The sequence below is a fragment of the Cuculus canorus genome, chromosome Z, assembly GCF_017976375.1.
Source record: "Cuculus canorus isolate bCucCan1 chromosome Z, bCucCan1.pri, whole genome shotgun sequence".
NCBI classification, from domain to species: Eukaryota; Metazoa; Chordata; class Aves; order Cuculiformes; family Cuculidae; genus Cuculus; species Cuculus canorus.
Window position 1 is genome coordinate 36,883,578 of NC_071441.1, and position 20,721 is coordinate 36,904,298.

A 20,721-nucleotide genomic window follows, 5' to 3' on the forward strand; every position below is an offset into this window, starting at 1 on the left:
CATTAATAACCTGAAGAAGTCTAACGTATTGGTTTATACATCTATCACAAAACCATTTTGTAATAGTTCTAATATTATATACTTGCATAACTCTTAGTTATGTGATATATTGCTGTATAAGACTGACTAAAAGTATTGCATTTTATGTAATTAATGTAGGATATCTTAAATTGCATTAAAAACTGGCTCAATGCCAGTCTTAAAATATGTAGCTGTAAATAACGTGATAGCAATAAACTGAGCTTTGATTAAAAGGGTGCCTCAGAGACAGGTACTTCACCCAGTCCTGTTTTGTCAACGGTGTACACATGGATCAAAATGACATAATCAAATGTAAATGATAATAATAAAAAAGAGAGGTTACCAAAGGATGTTCTGAATTGTCTGTTTACATATTGACAATACAAAACACCATGCTTCTTATTGCAGTGAATGTATATTTGGTAGTATGGGTGTGTACATTTGAGATCTCCCCAATCAGGTTATGTCCATGAAAGGGGAAGGTATCCCAAGACCTACTGGCCTAAGAAATGCTTGAGGTCATTATGGAAAACTTCTTCAAAATGGAATGACTGTAATGCCATGATTAAAGGTTTGATGAATGCAGTATATAACAATAATTGAACAAAGCAAATTATGAAGTTGGAATCAGTTTGTTTTCAGTACACAGCATGGACCTCTGCTGCTGATTTCTGTGATGGTAGCTTCCCTTCAGAGTAAGCCTACAAAGTGATGCAGGGGCTGGGACCAAAGCTCACAGAGTAAGACAAAAGGAATTTATCTTACTATAGAATTGAGACGTGTCTTGATCACCATCTGTACAAACTTGCACTTGAAATAATATAACTGACAGTGTGGACAGGAGATTTTTCCTTTGTATGGTGACAAGATAACAAGATCCACAGGCTTACAACTGAAGCTAGACTTAAGTTCTTCTCTTTGAAGTTTTATCTCTGAAAAAAGGTATATTCCCCTCACAGTAGTGATATTTAAATTCATAAAATTTTGAAGAAAAAGGAAAATTTACAACATCATACAATAAAATTTGCTTCTCTATGTGTGTATTTGAATTATGTGCTTTCTGTTCTGTTTCCAGGACAATTTTTATAGTCTGTAAGTGGAGTCCATTTTGTATTGATCCTTTTTTTCTTGAAATTATACGTGCGTGTACTTTCTTATTTCCTCTTTTCCTATAGCACCATAACAAGGATTTTATCTATACTCCCCTCAGCATTCTCAGACCTCTTGAGTTTAATTGCTTGTGCCAGATGCTTTCAAGAGGAGCAAAGCTAGCTCTGTGCTTTTGGAGGTGGTGGTCAGGGGCCAGAATACTAAATAACTGGTCCCCCTCCTGTATTTGACTAAAGCATCAGTGGGAGTCACTAGTGTTGTGCCTAGTATTGCAACTTTCCTCTTGGTTTTTACCTTTTGTGCAAATGAATTGATGTTAATTATATACCTGTGATAAGTGCCGGAAGGGTTTTGATGTCCCTTTCTTTGAAGCCTCAGCTGTGGCAATAGAAGGCAAATGCTTTGTAGTTGAAAAGATAACAAGAGCTGTTAAAGTCTCATTAAACAACTGCAAGTTATATTGTTAGGGATGCTTTAAGAATTATCTTACTTTAACTGAGATGCAATGACTGATAATGTTTGTCTCAAATCCAGTGTAATGCAGTGTGATCTACCTGTGTTGATCTCTTAATAAATAACTGCATTTCCAGGGCTTGTGTACATGAAGATGTGAACTCTTACACTTCCATTGCAAAGAAGTATTTTGTTATGCCAATATAGTGATAGTAACAAAAGTAAATATTGATAAAAGTAATAAAATTGTGAGACACTTGCAGCTTAGATATTCCTACCTATGATCGTTTTCCCTTAAACAGAATTCCCTCCCCCAACCCTGTTTAACAGCAAGTAGAGTTCTGTCCTGTCTTTATTTGTGGTTTGCTTAAGATTGCTCTTTACAACCACATTATAAAGATGGCCCTTTCAGTGGCATTTGGCAGAGTTTACTTGCATGGATTTAATGTAGGGTTTTGGTTTTGTTTTGTTTTTTTATTTTTCAATGTAAGCTTTTGGGGGTTTAGGCACTGAATTATGTTTTTATTTTTCTCTTAAACACTTAGATATAATTTTGCCTTCAATAAAAAGGAAGCATGCATTTCTTTTCTAACTCTAAGTACAGGAAGTTTGTCTCTAGTTTGTTTCTAGAGAAATGTAATCCGGTGGAAAACCTTTGCGTTTGAGCAAAATTTGATTTAATAAAATTAAAGTTAAAATTATCATTGGAACCAACAAACAAACAATCCCTTCCTTATTCTGTGTGAATTCTATCTACATCTGCTAGTTTTGGAGAAAGAAAAACAATTTCTATGTTCATCTGGTAATAAGGCTTTTGACATACTCTGACAAAGATGTTTTTATTCACCCCCCAAAAAAATTTTACTGAACTCTGTTTATGGTATCTCAGCTGAAAAAAATATTATGTATTACAGGATATTGAAAATTTTTTAAAATAATATGAGCGAGGGCAAAACAGTGAAAATTTAGTAATCCAATGAGTAAGTGTAAGACATACTTCAAGACAAAGAACATCTCATGCTGTTACAAAATTACTTTTCAGATATTGCACACCTACACAGGAAAGAATTAATGCTGATAACAACTTTCTTATGTTCTTGACCGATATGAAATATTTTAATTTTAAATTGTAAGTAACTTCTCTTTGTTCCCTTATTTTATATAAATTCTGCTTTGCTTCTCTAAAAATCTTGCTGTTTTACTATCACAGATGCTTAAGATAGTTTCAGCTTACATTACAATTGCATTAGTCTCACTGCTTTTCGCAGAAGGAACCCATTATACCTACTGAATTAAATTTTTTTCTCAGAAAATTATTCTCATTAACATTTAATACATTTCTGTCTGTCTGTCTGTCTGTCTGTCTGTCTATCTAGCTATCTATCTCTTAGGATTAGAATTTTTTTCAGTCGTTATTCCATGATGCTAAGACTCCACCAAATGCAGTGGCAATAAAACCACACTGAAAGGTCTTTTGATAGCAGAAATAGTAAGTAAACAATATTAGTGTGAGTTAATACAACTAAGCAAGGGCCCATAAGATCCCACAGATTTCAGACTCTGCTGATGTTTTAGAATGTGTTCTACTTAATCTTGCCAGTTTTGACTGTTGTTTGGTAAGAAATGAGGCTTTAAGACAAAATAGACAAGATAACCATCGATGTAGCAGAAGGTATGCCTCTCTGCTTTCTTGATTTTCTGTAGTATACACCTTGAACAAGCTGATCTGAAAGCACTACTGAAGCATATTATTCATTAATTAATTAATAATAATTAATCAATAAATTTTGCCATATGTCTTTAAAGTGAATAGAAAGAACCTAACTGAAAATGACTCATTTCTCCTGTCAACAATCAGTTCTAATTTGTCCTTCTCTAATGTTTTTTAATTAGAACTCTCAGTTCTAATTTGTCCTACTCTAATGTTTTATTGAATCAAATACTATTTCATCACTGAATTCACACACATAAAATGTAATTGGAATCTATAAAATAATACAAATTTCATCCAATAATCGTGGAACTTAATAGGAACTTTTTGGTTTCAGAGGGCACTACAAATTAGGTGTTTTCATGACAGTACTCCATTTGCACCAGATCATAGACTAAAGGTTTCTAGAAAAGATCAAGAAAGTCAGGAATTAGTTAACTCAGTTACTATCAATATATCTTCAATGCTAATTAAGTCCAAGGTTTTTGATTCTTGGCTTGATTTCTGGGTACCAAGAACAGGGAAGTCCTTAGTTTTTTATGATTTTTTTTTTTTCTAAAATATGGAACAGAAGTGATTCAAAAGTCAGATAAGAATAAAAGGTGAAATTAAATAAAAATACAATACCCAGATATAAAAGCTGTGGCAGCCATTGAAGGTTTGTTGACCTGAACAATTCCAGGAATGAGAGATCCAGAATTTCCCTGGGCAGCCGGTGCCAGTGCCTCACCACCCTCACTATGAAGAATTACTTCATTACGTCTAGTCTAAATCTTCCCCTCTCCAATTTATAGCCATTCCCCCTAGTCCTATCACTGTATGCCTTTCTTGTAGGCCCCCTTCAGGTACTGGAAGACTGTTATAAGGTCTCCTTGGAGCCTTCTCTTCTCCAGGCGGAACAACCCTAACTCTCTCAGCCTGTCCTCATACTGGAGGTGCTCCAGCCCCACATATATCTTTTCCAGTCCTTTAAGTTTTGATCTATCTAAATACAGTGGTTTTCTTCTTTCTTCTGGTCTGGCTTTTGAGCTCCCACATTTAGTCACAAAAAGGCTTTTTGTCTCTGTACAACAACAGGGTGGTCAGTGAGCATAGAGGAAATTTGGCTTTTTATGATCACTTAATCTGTCATTGACATGAAGTAACTGCAACTGTGAAATGTGAATATCTCCTTGAATTGAAGGAAGCATTACATCTTTTTGTTAAGGTAAACATAGTGTGCCTGATCTGAATAGTATAGTAGAAACAACTGACACCTAAGTGTCAGAATTCTGTTCTGAATTTGTGTGAAATACAGTCTGCAAAGGCTAAAAATTTTATCAGAAAAACTGGAAGATTTTGTTTCAAAGTCAAGAAAAGAATCAGCCTTGCCATGACAGTCGTGGTAAATAATTCTTTACATTCACGGAGAAACTGTTACAAAAGCCTGAAGACTTATTTTATCTTGAGCAATCAGCTCCCCTCGTTCTCCCTCCAACCCACTCTAAGCAATAGCTGAAACCTGTTGATGAAAACTTGTGTTTAAACAAAAACAAACAAACACGTCGACCTACGCCAATCACCAGTACAGTTTCAACATGAAGGGTTAACAGTTTTCAAAGGAGTAAGCAGCTGAAAATGGGTAGAAAACCTCAGCAAAGCAAAGCAAAGAAAAATCACTGTGACCTTTTATGGCTTCTATATGCAGTTCAAATGATATATGTTAAAAAGTACCTAAAATGCCTGAAAATATTCCACAAAATGAACTGAAGAGTGGAAAAGGGAAACAGTAGTGGCTAAAAACTTCTTCAAGGAGCTCAAAGAGCCACACATGAAACAATTCAACTTTTCTAGTTAGTTGTTTTTAAACTCTTAGCTACAAACAGGCAGCAGTAGACCCAGTATGAAGAAATCCTTAACATCTTTGGAAAAAAAAGACAACTTAGACCTAGTCAGGAAACAAAAGCAAGGGAAAGCATATAGCAGCAGCAACCGTAGACTTGTTTCATATTAAGTAACATTGCATATTGTATAGTCAGAAGGCCTCAAACTAACCTTATCTAATTGCCTGTAAATCTATCAATTTGGCTTAGCCTCATTATTCCTATCTGTATTGATGAAGAATTCACCATAATTGGGATCAGCATTATGGTCAATACCTCTCAGCAAGAGGAGGAGAAGGTCATGTTTATTTTTATCTATGGCACATGAATCTCATTAAATTCAGTGAATCTTTTGAAATCAATTACAGGCCTGTACATGGGCCAAAGTCTGAATTACCACAATTAACGTGTTTAAAGGTTCTATTAAGTAAAGTGAGATATGTTCTGACTCATAGGGAGAATTAGATATCTTCTGTTGAAAACAGTAGGTAGGCTCAAGGGTATTTAGTCTTTGCAGTAATAGGAAAAGGAGGACCTTGAAGTCCATGTCTGTGAATCGGAGATTTTATAAATATTAAAGGATAAATCTTGTGGCACACCTTTTTTAGGTTTTAGCAAGTACTAGTCCAGTTGATACAATATGACATCTTTTTTTTTCATGAAGTTTTTGATGACAAGAATTCTTTTATTCATATCTGAATGTATTAATGACAGCACAGTTGATCCTTCCTAAGCATTGCAGCTTCTCTTGCATGAGAAAGATGAACATTAATAAGCTTCTTACAGACTCCCACAGTTATTATTTCTTCTATTCTGTTTCACTAAGACTGTGTTTCCAGTTGTCCCTTGCTGGTCTGTTTGTCTGAGGATTAGGGGTTTAGTTTTCCCTAACTGAGGAAGGATTGATAAACTTTCTTTGATTTGTTTTTTTGTTGTTGTTGTGTTTTGTTTTCATTTGGCTTAGTGTAGCAGCTGTTTTTTTGTTAATGTTAAAATGTTTATTACTTTGCTCATTAGGCACTCAATGTTTTCTCTGAGTCCTTGATAAAGCTGAAGAACTGAATAATGTTTTAGGGAAGTCAATCATTGTAATCTTCTTTTCTTCTCTGCTACCTATGTCATGCTTTATGAGGAGTTTAGTACTTTATTAAGAAATTGCTAGTTCTTGTTTGTTGAGAAAGTTTTGAACTTTTAAACTAAAAATTAAACTAAAATTTAAAGAAATAAGTATATAAAACAATATAATATCTGGATTTTATTTCATTGAAAAGTTTAATAAGGGAAAATTCAATATTTTAATTTGTATATGCTCTTCTGTTGGGATATTTTTGTTTGAATTGAGATATGTCTTAAAGTGAATATCTCAATGTAATACATGTACATTTTAGATAATTATGAATAGAATCCTTATTGCATTGTCAGCTTGTAATAACTAGTCATTGGACTCTGATGTTTGCTTAGTCAGTAAATTTGCAATCAAATTGAAATACGTGAAAATCTATGAATCGATATTATGGAGTAAGCTGAAAATTTAGGTGACATACATCAGCCTGACTGTTACATTCAAACTGCGATCAATGACATATATTCTCGATGTTGCAAGAGAAAAAAAAGAATTGTGCTTGAGAATGTCATTGTGTTTTTTTCATTACATGAAAATATACACTTAGGCATCTTGAAGAAATAAATCCCAGGTTGTCACAATTTCTACTGGTTTTCTTATTATATTTATTTTAACAATCTACTACTTTAGTCAAAACCACAAAATTTATTTGATCAACCATAGTGCTATAAACATAACTGTGATAACTGCTTTACTGCATGATATCCGATTTGAACTCCGTCTGTTGTAGAACGCATACTGTGATCTATGTAAATTATGATACCGCTGTATGAATAATATCCTGATTTACTCTGATTTGCATAATGAGATAGTATTTGAAGCTGGAGGAGAAATGATATACATTCTTTGTACATGAAAAACTTAAGAGTTTTAGTCCTATAAAATGCCTCAGTTGATGTATAAATTTGATTAAATCTGCACTGGAAATATGAGGTATGGAAAAGCATGCCTCATATGTAATTTGAATAACTTTTTTCATTTGGTGATGAAACAGGTAATATATTTGTGTTTATACATCCTCCCCTCCATCTGCGTAGTCTTGATTATTTTTTTTTGTTATCTGTTGCATTTCAGGTTTTCACCTCTTGTTCACAGAGTAATGCCTTTCTATCCTGCTGAATACTACTCATTTCAGACATTGTTTTTAAATAGCAAATACTACAGATCGTGTCAGCATACTGCAGTTATTGTACAGCTGCTGTAGAATGACTGTAGGTCTGAGCTTGATTTTGTTTGCCAAAATGTCTCTACATCAGCATAATATAATTAAATACATATTATTTCCTTCATAATATAAAATACATATCATTCCTAAGGATGTGATATTTGATAGCATATCCTTAGCTATGGTTTAAAAAATAAAAAAAAAATCACAAAAATCTAATAAACTTATATGATGCATAGCTGTTAATGACAATTCTTTTAAAATTCCTATTAGAGTAGATTACTGAAGTGTTTATTTAGCCTGGAGGAGCTATGTGGAATTCCTCTAGAAATCCTTCAGCAGTGTGATCTACTCTGTTGTACATAAGAAGGGGGACCAAGAGAAAGGAAGAGCATGTGAGAGAACACTGAATTCCAAGTGTTTCATCGTGTAGTATGTCTTACGCTGTGAAGAAGACATATTCTCCCTATAGAATCGTCATGCTGTACACATTATGCTTTCATTTGCTTTTATTTAATTTGAGAAACAGGTCAATACTGACCATCTGTTCCCTGCTGATTTCCACAAAGTAAAATTCAAGTCTGAAATTCTTACTAAATTTGGAGCTGCATTGTAAGCTGCAACTTTTTAAGCAACATGTGCTAAGTAATAAAAAATAATTTGATATGAAATTATTTTCATGAAACGAATCATTGCAACTGTTGTTAAATAGATGCATAATTATTCAGAGTAGATATAATTGTGATACATTGCACATTTCTCTCATAATTTTTGTGTAAAGGCAGAAAAAATGTCTTGCACTGTTTGATTTTTGAGAACATCTTGCATATATCCAACTGTTTATGTAACTTTCTATTGTAAATTAAAATTGACATAAGTGAATATAAATTATGAATTATTACAGGATAAATACTATATAGGTGCTCAAAGCAAGATATGACTTTCATACAAATATGTGTATTAGGCCATCTAGGCAGAATGATGCAGTGCCATTAATTCCTTTCTAATTTGTATGTTAGGAAGAAAAGAGGTAAGAAATGTGGCCAGCAGAAAAGAAATAATGCAAAGGCACCTATTACATGCATCCAGTGGAAATATGCTTTTTTTTCCTTATGAATTAAGAGTTTATGAAAACTTAGACAGATCTAGCACTGTTGTGAAACTATGTGCCTGTTGTATATTTGCCAGTGCTTGCAAGTGTTAATCCCATGGTCTTATTCCAGTGATCCATTACATAACACATGCCACTCTTCACCCAGAAAAGCAGAGGTGAAAGCATGAGACATATGAAAGTGATGAGACAATCTACTGCATGCAGCCCTGGACTACTTAGCAAAAGGAAGTAATAGACCTATTGGAGCAGGTCCAGAGGAGGGCCACAGAAATTATCACAGGGATGGAGTATCTCTTCTATGAAGACAGGCTAGGAGAGTTGGGATTGTTCAACCTGAAGAAGAGAAATCTCTGGAAAAACCTTACTGCTGCCTTTCACTACTTAAAGGGGTAATCTGCATCTGCTTACACTACATCAGCAGCTGTAACAGAAACCTTTTGCTAATGACATCCTTTTCTAAGACTTACTAGTGTGATACATTGGCTCAAAAAGTTAGTGTCCCTTCATTTTTGTTCTTCTTCTGTGCTTAGCAGTTGGAGAATTTGTCCCAAGTAGCACAGCCTTTTTCACCATTATAAATCTAATCTATAAATAATGAAGTGAAAAACGAGCTTGTGGTTAGACAATAAAGAGTACTTATAAAATTTTGCAGTTTTTGTTATAGAAGGCTAGAGCAGGAAATAAACTTATGAAAGAAAATAATAATTTTATTTGTTCCTTTCAGGTGGATGAGATGCTCTGAATTTGGTGGGCTTATGAAAAGCAAGTAGTATATTCTTCTTTTAGTGACTGAATATTACTTACGGGATTTGAGAGAACTTATAATTGTAGCTGTCATATTCAGCATCAGGCCGTTAGTTTAGGCAAAGCTTTGCTTAAAGAACCAGATGAACTAACTTTAAACAAAAAATAATAATTTTTGAAGGTCATAAAAAAAAAACCTTGAGGCATTCATAGAAAAGTCTTGTTGCTAATAAAAATATCCATAATAATTCAGCAGAAGCACCTAATTATCAATGAATCAGGAAGGATTTTGTAGTAATTAATATTCATTATTTTGATAGTGGAAACCTGGTAGACAAATGGAAGGGTTAGAAAAAGAATGACTCACCCATGACAAATAACTTATCAATTGCATCCAGAAAATGTGTTTGTCCTAAAAGAAGCATTTCATAAAGACTAATATTTTACATAATTTCCTCTCATTTTATAAACAAGAGATGCCAGCATGGTATAGCTTGGAAAACACCTGTTTATATTTCTTCTAGTGTTTTAAAGTCAGTCTTCTTTCAGCTAAAACTGTTGTTGATTCTCGATGTATATTTTTCGAGTTTAAATGGAGAATGAACACATGCCCTGTATAGCAATTGAACTGGAGAGGCACTTAACTTCCAAAGTATTGATTAGCATTTGCTTGCTTACTCACCATTGATTGTGAGCTACAGTTGTCTTCTTTTTCTGAAACTCTCAGATTTTATTCTGTGTGATGTTAGGACTTGCATGCTAAGAACTGTGCTATAATGATTTTGTGCTGTACCTTTATCTAACACACATATCATTGGCAAAACAAAAGGTTGTGTACGTGGCCATTCTTCAGTGCTTAAAAGTTGTTTTTATTTAATTTAATTTTTTTTAAAGAAATAGCTGCATTTTATATGATCGCATATTAGATGTCGTTGCACAGACCTGTGCTGGCAGCAGGTCTAAAGAAAACAAAGGGTGTGTGCTGAGGGTGTCAGTCCATGCTACAACGAAGACTAGAAAGCATCAGTTACTATCCATGTAAATGATAGTGAATGAGCTGTGGACAATTTATCAGTATGATCTCAAAATTAGATTGGAAGTGGGCACGTACAGCCACTGGTTGAAGAACGTAATAAATTGCACCTTGGCAGTCTCATAAAGTACTGGGTAAAAAAAGGGGGGGAGAAAGTGCTGCTTCAGTACTGATATGTTTTCATATAATACAAGAGGAAATATTTAGAGATATGCTGTTCACAGGACTGATTCAGATATTTTTCTAGTGTTCTCTGTGATTATAGTTACAGTAAGTGGTGTTCATCATATTAACCTGAACGTGTTGTTTTTCACTGGCAGATAATTGTGATGATCAGTTGGTGTCTTCTTTGCCTCAGTCATCTTTCAGCAGTTCATCAGAGCTGTCTAGCAGTCACAGCCCGGAATTTGCAAGGCTTAATCGAAGAGAGGGTGAGTGCGTATTATGTGTTGATTGATGTTATTTTTTTTAGAAGCTTTTTAAAGCATTTTTATACCCGTGCTTAATGTTGAAATGGTACATGGTGAGCAAATTCTGGGTAATTTGGTCTGGAGAGAGTTATGTTTATTGTTTTAAGGAGAAAGGGAAGTTAGAACAGTCTCAAAGTCACTTCGTCATGTACACCAAGTTTTTCCTAGTAAAATTATACATTCAGGCACTTGTGAACATTTTATTAATTTTAGTGTAAAGCATTCATCCTGACTGAAATAAAAATGTTCATTTGGTTTTCCAGCATAAAATGTAGACAGCTTTGGGCATATATTTGTGCCTACTCCTAAAACAAAAGGCATATTAGTATGATTTCTTAGCAAGACAACAATGACACAACTAATCTCTTTTCTCTTAGACAAACAGAAAAACTGCAAAGATATGTTTTGTATGTCATTCTGTAAGGAAGTAGGGGCAGTGGCAGATTCCATTTGGAAAGATAGGACCAGATATTAATGAAATATTTTTAAGAAACTGTTTTTTTGATTATTGTAAGTAATTTTCGTCACTCAATCTAATATTTTATTGTACTTATTCACTGACACTGTGGCAAACTACATAACTGGCGTGTTTTACAAGTTTCTACTACAGTGAAGGAAACTTGCCTATTAGGTTATTATTTATGTTATATCTCTGTATTAATCTTCTGAAAGCTTTTTATGATTTCTAATTTTCTTTGGTATATTTGTTAAATATATAATTTTTTGTCAATTGTGGGATACTTTGTCTTGTTAAATGCAGTTAAACTCTAACAGCATTGTTATTTTCATCTCTTCTGACTTGTAGCTAAAAGGTATGTGTATATGTCAGAAGATCTGGAGATTACGCATTTTAGTTGATGATTAGTGGTAACTCAAATCATGCAGAATCATAGACTCAGAGAATCGTTAAGGTTGGAAAAGACCTCTAAGATTATCAAGCCAACCTTCAACACAATACCAACATGCCTATTAAACCATATCCCGAAGTGCCACATCCACATGCTTTTTGAACACCTCCAGGGATCGTGACTCCACCACTTCCTTGGGCAGCCTGTACCAACGTTTCACCACCCTTTCAGTAAAGAACTTTTTCCTGGTATACAAGCTAAACCTCCCCTGGCACAACTTGAGGTTGTTTCTTCTTGTCCTGTCATTTGTTACTTGGTTGAAGAAACCAGCACCCACATTGCTATAGCTGTCTTTCAGGTGGTTTTAGAGAGCACTAAGGTCTCCCCTAAGCCTTGTCTTCTCCAGGTTAAATGATCCCAGTTCCTTCAAATGCTCCTCATAAGACTTGTTCTCCAGATCCTTCACCAGCCTCGTTGCCCTCTTCTGGACATGCTTTCACATCTCAATGTCCTTCCTCTACTGAAGGGCTCAAACCAGTATCCAAGGTACAGCCTCACCAGCACCAATTACAGGGGCACAATCACTTCTCTGGTTCTGCTGGCCACACCATGACTGATACAAGCCAGGATGCTGTTGGTCTTCTTGGCCACCTAGGCACACTGCTGGCTCATGTTCAGCTGGCTGTGAACCAGCACCCCTCCCCACCCCCCCCACCCCCCCCCTCCCCGAGGTCTTTTTCCACCAGGCATCTGTGCAGCCACATTTCCCCAGGCCTATAGCATTGCACAGGGTTGTTGTGACCAAAGTGTAAACCCCTGCACTTTGCCTTGTTGAACCTCATGCAGATATTTTGGGTCAAGGATACTGTAGGAATAAGAAGTGTTTTTCTTTACCTAATGTTAACAGTATTACTATACTTTGTGAAGGACATCTATTGTGAAACAGTAGACAGTACCTGCTAGATTATATAAAATTTGTCAAAAAGGCCATAAAGAATCAAAACATAATTCATTAGACTTTGTGCTGCGTTTGTGTCCTATTTGTAATAAGTAATAGTGTTCAAAAGTCATGTTAAGAATTACATATAAGTACATTAAAAATTACAGAGATAAAAAAAACCTTTGAAATACCAAGAAATCTTAGTCATCAGACTCATAATGCAAGTATCCAGGAGGTCGGTCATTCCTGTCAATAAGATACTTAAGGTGATTTTTATTCTTTTTTTCCCCAGCATACCAATAAGGTTCTTAGACTTAACATTGCAGTGCTAGTATTAAGGAAGGATAAATATATTTAGGAAGGATTTTATTAAAATGTGGCAATATGGTGTTATTGGTAAACAAAACCTCACTTGTTGACATACCTAAAAATAACTCTGTTTTAAAATTATGGCTTTAAAAACAGCTAAAGTCTGGGTTGAGATTAATTAAGTTGATATATCCAAAAGCATATGTTACTATTTCAAATAATTTAGGTCTGTTGTTTGTAAATCAGCCATGATCCGCAGTGTACCTAAAGCTCCCATCCAATTGGTAAGCTGTCTGGCAACGTGAGCACACAGTGGCTGGAGCTGCTGTACGTGCTTGTGGAAGAAGGAGATTCTATGGATACAGGCTTCTGTTTAATCATTACCGATGAGGAAGCGAGAAAAAAACTGATTCAAAGGTGTAGTTCTGGGAGACCTAATTGAAATATTGTATCTTATGTCACAATCTAATCTTAATAATTTAGAATTAGTACAGATGATAAGAACTGTGCTGTTTATTTAGAACTATTCAAATGCATTCAGTCCTGCTCATGGATTTCATTATCATATTATATAACCATGTCTATAATAGAGAACTGTGTAAATTAAATCCTAAGGAAAACCTTAGTGTGTTTATAGTCATATGTACATGAAAGTTTTATTTTGGCGGAACAAAGCAAGTAATTACATACACAAAGTTATGGACAAAGGGGTTTAATCATGCAAGAAATGGTTGTTAAATCATTTAGAAAAATATATATAAACTAGAAGAAAAAAAGATCTGTTATTAGGAGACTATGACTTGGATTGCTGTGTTGTCAGTGATTACATGTACAAAAATAGTTTCGCAGTTATATTGTCTGATAATTGTAAATAGGTTTGCCTTTAACAATTCTCTACTTTGAATAAAACCAAATCATTCATTCACCAAAGTTAGGGTCTGGGAGTGTCTATGACCTTCTAACATTCAATTTACACATGATTACAGGTCCTAGTCCAATAATTAACTTTTTTCTTAAAATACCAAAATAAGGAAAAATGTAACAAAGTTTAGACAGGAAAAAGTATAGTATTTTTACATAGATCCCTTGGGAGTCAATTTGTTTTCACTCATCAGGAAAGAAATAAAACAAATACGAATATAAACATACATACATTCAGTTAGCAAAGAAAAGGTAGAAATTTACAGAACATTTATCAGGACTGTGGGAAGTTGCACTGAAGGGGGAAATTGTTGTTTAACCAAATAGCTTTATATTTACTAGTTGTAGAAAATTAATAGCAAATGTTAAAAGGATGGAGAAATGAACACTGTAGTTTAAAAAATGTACACTAACCACTAAAGAAAGTGTTAACTTCTAGGAATAACTTGTTAAATGATCTTCAAACTATTAATTATTATTGGTGCATTGGTTTCGTGAAGCTTTGCAAATATTCAGTACTCAAGCATTGCCAGTGAATATTACAGCTAACTGCTGAAGTAGTTACTCTGACATCAGGTCTGCTTACAACAATGGAAAAGTAGATAGAAGAGTCAAGTAACAAGAATTAAGTAAAATAAAAAAAAAAAAACAAACCAAGGCTAATAGCAGTCAAATATTTTTAATGGAATAATATATCCTCAAAAATCCTGATTTAATTATTTGAGGTTAGTATACATATATGCAGGGATGTAGTTTATGTGGAATTTTATAGACTTCTGGCCTAATGTTCTATGACTTTCTAATTTTAAATAATAGCACAATTTAAATACAGTCCAGGTTAAATGGGTTAAGATCTAGCTGGTTGATCTCAAAAAGTGTTTATCAGCACTGCATAATGGTATGCATAATTTCAACAGAAGTGCAGAGAAAAATTCTAGGCCAACTGGGTTCAATACTTCTGTTGATTATATACAAGTACACACAAAGCTTTTTTGATGAAATATATAAATGACATGAAAATTGGTGAAATAGTAAATAATCGTGGCAAAGCAATTATGCAGAGATATCTAAGAAATTTACCTATTAAAATAAACACTTTAGAAAGGTGAGTTTTAAAGTGGTTAGAAGAAAGAATGGTTTCCATACTTATTGAGTTGGAACTATACCCTACAAAGCTGTCTGTATAGATCTATACTTCACCAGTGGAGTATATGAAGGATCCTGAAAGATTTCTTGAAAAACTAGGCTGTTCTTCTGTGCTGGTTCTGGCACTGTGAATAGATTTAAAAAAAAGAAAAAAAAAAAATTGCAGGAGGTGATTTTGTTTATCTTTCCAGTGAGGCTAAAAGCAGCAAAAGGAAAAAAAAAAAACCCTGAAAACCCCCGAAAACAAACAAGAGAAGAAACAAAACACAGCGTGCAGAAGTTGTGAAAAAGACAGATGGGGGCAATCATTTAAGCATTTGAATGTCTTGAAAGTAGACGTGGTCCAAAGGAGAGTCCTTTTTTTAAAATCTTATTTTATCTTTATTGTTATTGGGGATATTTTTGGTTAAAAGAGATAGGCTGCACATGTTTGTATGGGGAAATAAACCATCTAAAAAGAAGGGGGAAAATTGGCCAGCATGCAGAGCATGCGTCCTAGGGCTAGTGATACAAACCATAAGTACCAATATCTACCCTGGGCCATGGAAGATATGCCTCTATTCACTCTTTGCCGATAGTTTTCACGATGAGTAGTCAGTTGAGGTTTGACACTACAGACTGCTTACTCCATCTGCAAATACGAAAGAATTCTTGACATTTTATCTCCCAGCCATGATCTGCAGAAGAGCCATATGCTAGACAGGCAGGAGATCGTGTCATTGTTGAGGTCAGGATCTTTTGATTTTGTATGCAGTAGGATCAGTATTTCACGCTAACTGTACATACACAAAGTCCTCTCATTCACCATTAGAATCCCACTGGAAAAGGTTTATTAATGGGACTGTGAACCATTATACCCATGAATATGAGCCTTCTTTTGAATTAATGAACTTTTGCTACTTTACAGGTAAAAAAAACAGAAGACAGTTTCTGTATAAGCATACCCATTGCCACAGAAGAACCTTGATATTTAGGCAGCTAAATGAACTGGACAGGGATTTGGCTATGAATGTCTTCTGCATAGTCATACACAGTTACCTAACTAGAATGCGATAGAACAAAACTAAATGTAGAAGCTATCAATTATCTAAAAAATCTAGCTTACAACTTTCTCTTTCCCTGAAGCATGAAGAAACCCATTTTTTTTAATTATACTGCCAGTTTACATTGCCAGATTTCCGGAAGCAGACTGAAAATTAAATGAATTAACAGGTCTGTTTTTTCTCTTATGTGTATATGGAGCTTCTTTGTCTTTCTGGTCTTTATCCTACCATTTCACTTAATATCAAATACACCTTAATGCATTTTATTTAGTATAAAGAGAAGTGGAAGAACAATTTATTCAGTACAGTACTGTGAAGTTGTTTGTCTTTTTTTTTTGTTGTTGGTATAAAACTCTATATTTTAATCAATTTTTGAGAATTCACATTAAGTAGGTCAAAATGTGTAAATGAATTCTACCTGTCAGTAGTTAAAGACATCAAGGAAATAGTTAAAAAAAAAAACCAAAACATTTCTTACACAATAAGAAAAGTCTGTTTTCAGCTTTTTTTTTAAGAAATAGTTTGATCTCCATAATCTAATGTAAAAATTATAAAAAAGTAGACAAATTTAAAATCTTCATAGCAGCTAGATTTGTTAGTCACCAGAAGATAATTAGAAAAAGCTTACTCCCTCCATTTGATTAATATGCAGATAAAATCCATTAAGGTTGGTATTTTGTTCTAGTGCAAGCAATAGTAAAATTAACAGAGTGAAAAAGATTCAGTCTGATGGTAATCATTGTGCTTTTATAAATTAACAGCAAATCTAAACTGATCCACCTAGCATTAAGATTTAGATTTTTATGACTTACCTGTACTTCAATAGGTGTGTCTGGAAAAAGCTGCAAGTGACAGTCTAAATGTTTTATTTTTATACTAAATAAAATAAGCAGTGGCTACAGTGACTTATGCATAAAAGACCATAAGATTTCTACTACTCTATTGTCAATGAAATTCCTGTACCATTCAGTTTCTGAGGAAGAATTCATAGGTCATATTTTTTTGGTTTAACTACTGCAATAATTAGAGCTTTCAGTGAGGACACCATCAGTCTCTCGGTACTAATTAAAAAATTGTTTTTAGTATTATTGTATTGTTTCACTTTTTATGTGGAAAATGTTTTTAACACCTGCTTTAAGCATCTTAAAGAAAATATAGGAGTGTATATGAATTGTATATGGTATTGCACTACAAGTTTTAAGATATTATCAAGTTTACTCCAGCCTTGGTGAAGGGAGGATTTGAAGCAGTAGTATCTCTTTAATGTCTGAAATTGTATTTGTGCTGGGTTTGTTTTGCTTTGTTTGAGGTTGAGTGTGTATGTGTGGTGTGATTTTGATGTGGCAAGAGATGTATGGGAGAAAGAGAAAAATTGAGAAAAAAAGAGAGAAACTGAAAGAAAGAAGAAAAAAGAAAAAGGTGGAAAAAGAAAGAAAGAGAAGAGCGAGAGAAGAGAGTAAATAAATAGGATAAAATATTTTCAAATATTTTATATATTACAGAGCATTGCTTTCATGGATATCTATAAGGAGTAAAGAATATTCATACAGTTATTTCCAGAAACCAAATTCCAGCTTTGTCATCAAAATCCATTCAAGTGTAACAAAGCATAACAAAAGGTTTCAATCAGAGTTATTTCATGTGTGAGAACATCTGTGGAATAGCAAATTCAAATTATGGTGAAATCCACAGAACAAAAAAAGTAATGGTAATAAGTGTGCTTTATTGTTGACATTGTTTGGGACGATGTTTTCTACCTGGTATACGGCTATGGCAATAGAAAAAGAGTGAGAACAATTTCTGCAAAAAAATTGTGTACTTTTGAATATTGTGTAGAACTGCAATTTGAATCGATATGATGTCTTTTAGAGAGTCATAAGAGAACTTGACTCCCAAGCCTGATTTGCAGTAACAAATAATCTAAGATCGGACTTTCTTTAATATTTGGGGGATGAAAAAATAGATCGTGTGTACTCATGCATATGGTTTTCCTCAGTTTTTTGTTGTATGTTTGAGGCAGCAAGGGCGTTGGTATATTTTTTGCTGACAAATCCAAAAAACTCACAAAGGATTCACCTTTTGCTACATAGGCAAAGATCAGGGATTTTGGACAGTTTCCTAAATTAAAAAACAGTAGGAAATTTTCTGTATGATGTAATCTTGTCGATTTTCAGTAGTGCTACAAAACAAATTTGAATGTCTTAAATTCCAATTTTAGATGAATTCTTAATTTTTTCAATTCTAAAGCAGAATAGTATAAAAAATATGAAAGATTCCTCCTGACACACCCCTACAAAAAGGCAGTGTCTTTAATTTTAACAAAATATCTGTCGCTTGCAATCTCCTTTAAATTAGTTTTCCTTGTCCTGTTAGTGTTCAGTTTGCTGGTATACAAAGTGTGCTTTTCTTTTTTATGATCCTACTCAGTCTGTCATTGCACTAGGACAGAACTGCAGTACCAGCTCCACTGGATGGAGAGCTCAGAATTGCTAAGTCCTAATAAACTGTAGCATTCTCATGGATATCTTAGTTACTATTTTCCTCAGTGTCAGATAAGGAAGTAGTTAATTAAATACTATCATAACCTTATAACTTATGTTACATTTGTGATATTACATTCTAATCTAGGCCTTTAGACATCTCAAAAATGCAGAAATTCCTATACCACTTCAGAAAATAATACATAAGAGCTGAGAGTAAGTTAGTCATTCATGAAACATCCCTTAGAAATAACAGACTCCTCATATTAAATTGACTAGTATCTAAAGTAGGACTAACTAGTGGAAGGTAACTTTGACTTGATTCTGCCTCATTTTTTTGCTCTACAATTGGATAGAAATAAAGTATCTAATAATAACATTTTATTTTTATAATTTTATTTTTAAGTTTTAAATCAAACCCAAAGATGAACACAATATTAAATAATATCTTAAATACAATGATATATTACATAATGGCATTGTGTATAGAAAACGGACATTTATATTTTATTCATGTTTTAAGCTTTCTGTCACAATCTGGTCCTGATCAGGAGACAAATTAAAGAGGAGAATTTTTGTAGTGAGATTGACAGTGAAATCCTATTACTTAGTAGTTTTGAATAAATTTTGTTGGTCTCCAAGCAAGCTGAAGAACAGTAGTCTCTGTCTACGAGTCATATATCCTTTTGTTTTTCTTCCAAAACAGAAGTAGTTTATATTCTAGATGAATAGTTTTCAGTTACAAACTGTTTTACGTAAAAAGAGTTTGACAAAGAAATTAGTGTTGGGTCATGAAAATTAGTGTGAAATAAAGCCATTACATTATACTTGTCACTGCATCTCTTCCAGATTTCCAGTGAACAACAAAATGTGTGCATGGTTCCTCAATCAATTTTTTTCTGTGTTGTCCAGAAGCTTGACTTATAACCAGACAAGCTGTAATAAATTAATGCGGAAGTAGTGAATGGAAAGAGGGTGCAAAAAAGGTTTCAGCTGTACAGAGCAGTGCGTAAAAGCACATTAATTTCCTTGTCCATGTTGGAATAAATTCCATTCTTGCGCCTGGTATAAATATCTCACAAAACCACTATGATCCACCAGCTAAGCCTGCAAGATAATTGTGTGAATTTGACTTTATGATTTTCTTCATCCATAGTGCAGCTTTTACCCATAACTCCTCCCAGTGACTGAAACGGTAGGTGCTTAAGGACATGGTTTAGTGGTTGATAGGAATTGTTGGACTCAGTGATCCAAGAAGTCTTTTCCAACGCAGTGATTCTATGATTCTATGATTCTATGAAAAAGGTCAAGTAGCTCCATGAGCAGGATTATTAAGGTACAAACAGAAGTGATAATGTAATTTAAGTTTCGTTTTTTTAAAGCCATTCAAATTGTCATGATAGTAGACAGTGAGGTACAGTTAAGTTGGTATTGATTTGGATGGAGTTGGTAGAACTTTCAATGAACATTTCTTTTTCCTCTTTATAAAAGTAACTATTTTACAGATTTACCTGCCTGCTACTTCATTTTTGTCTTTCACTGTTTAACACAAATAAGAACTCTGCTATAAGCTCTGTAATACGACATTCAGTATTATATATTTTTATATATTAATGTCATTTAGGAATAGATAGCTTATAATACATCTTAGAATTAATATTCATGTTATTTGCATGATGCAAGGTATTTCCATTAGTTATTTTCTACAGTTAAGTAATTAATGACAATGTGGATAAGCCACAAAGCCTTCGTCTGTAAGTTCTCTCTATTTTTCCTCGACTTTTAAACAAAGAAAAAAAAAAGAAAGTAAAATTTCCATAAATATTGTGGAAAGTCAGCTGCTTTGTAGGAATTTGTAGTTTTTACAGCCCTCCTTGATTTTAAATATTAGGAACCTAAATTACAGTGTCATGAAGATTCTAAAATTTAAATAAAATAGTTAATATTCTTTCTGTTGTTGTGATCTCTTCCTGTTGTCACATTAGTACTTGGTACCAGTTCATACCAAATGTAAACTTGACCTTTGCTTCCAACATTGTGAATTGTAGTTCATAAATCATGTTAAATGAAAGTAAAAGGTCATCAGTAAATTAAGCTGCTAAGTCTTCGGTAGCTCAGGGTAAAAAAAATCTCTTCCATGTTATAGTACATGAATATATGTAGGTTACCAGAACTATTGCTTTTTTTTGTTCCTTTTAAGAATAATTCACATTCCAGTTTTTGATTTT

General features: G+C 33.8%; 1 protein-coding gene across 1 annotated transcript in view; it reads left to right on the plus strand.

Moving 5' to 3' along the window:
- Positions 1-20,721, plus strand: part of CNTNAP4 (contactin associated protein family member 4) — a 241,731-nt gene that overhangs the window by 36,932 nt on the left and 184,078 nt on the right. Inside the window, exon 2 of the mRNA XM_009561651.2 lies at positions 10,657-10,767. Within this exon, the coding sequence (XP_009559946.2) occupies positions 10,657-10,767 (111 nt within the window). The remainder of the gene's footprint in view (positions 1-10,656; positions 10,768-20,721) is intronic.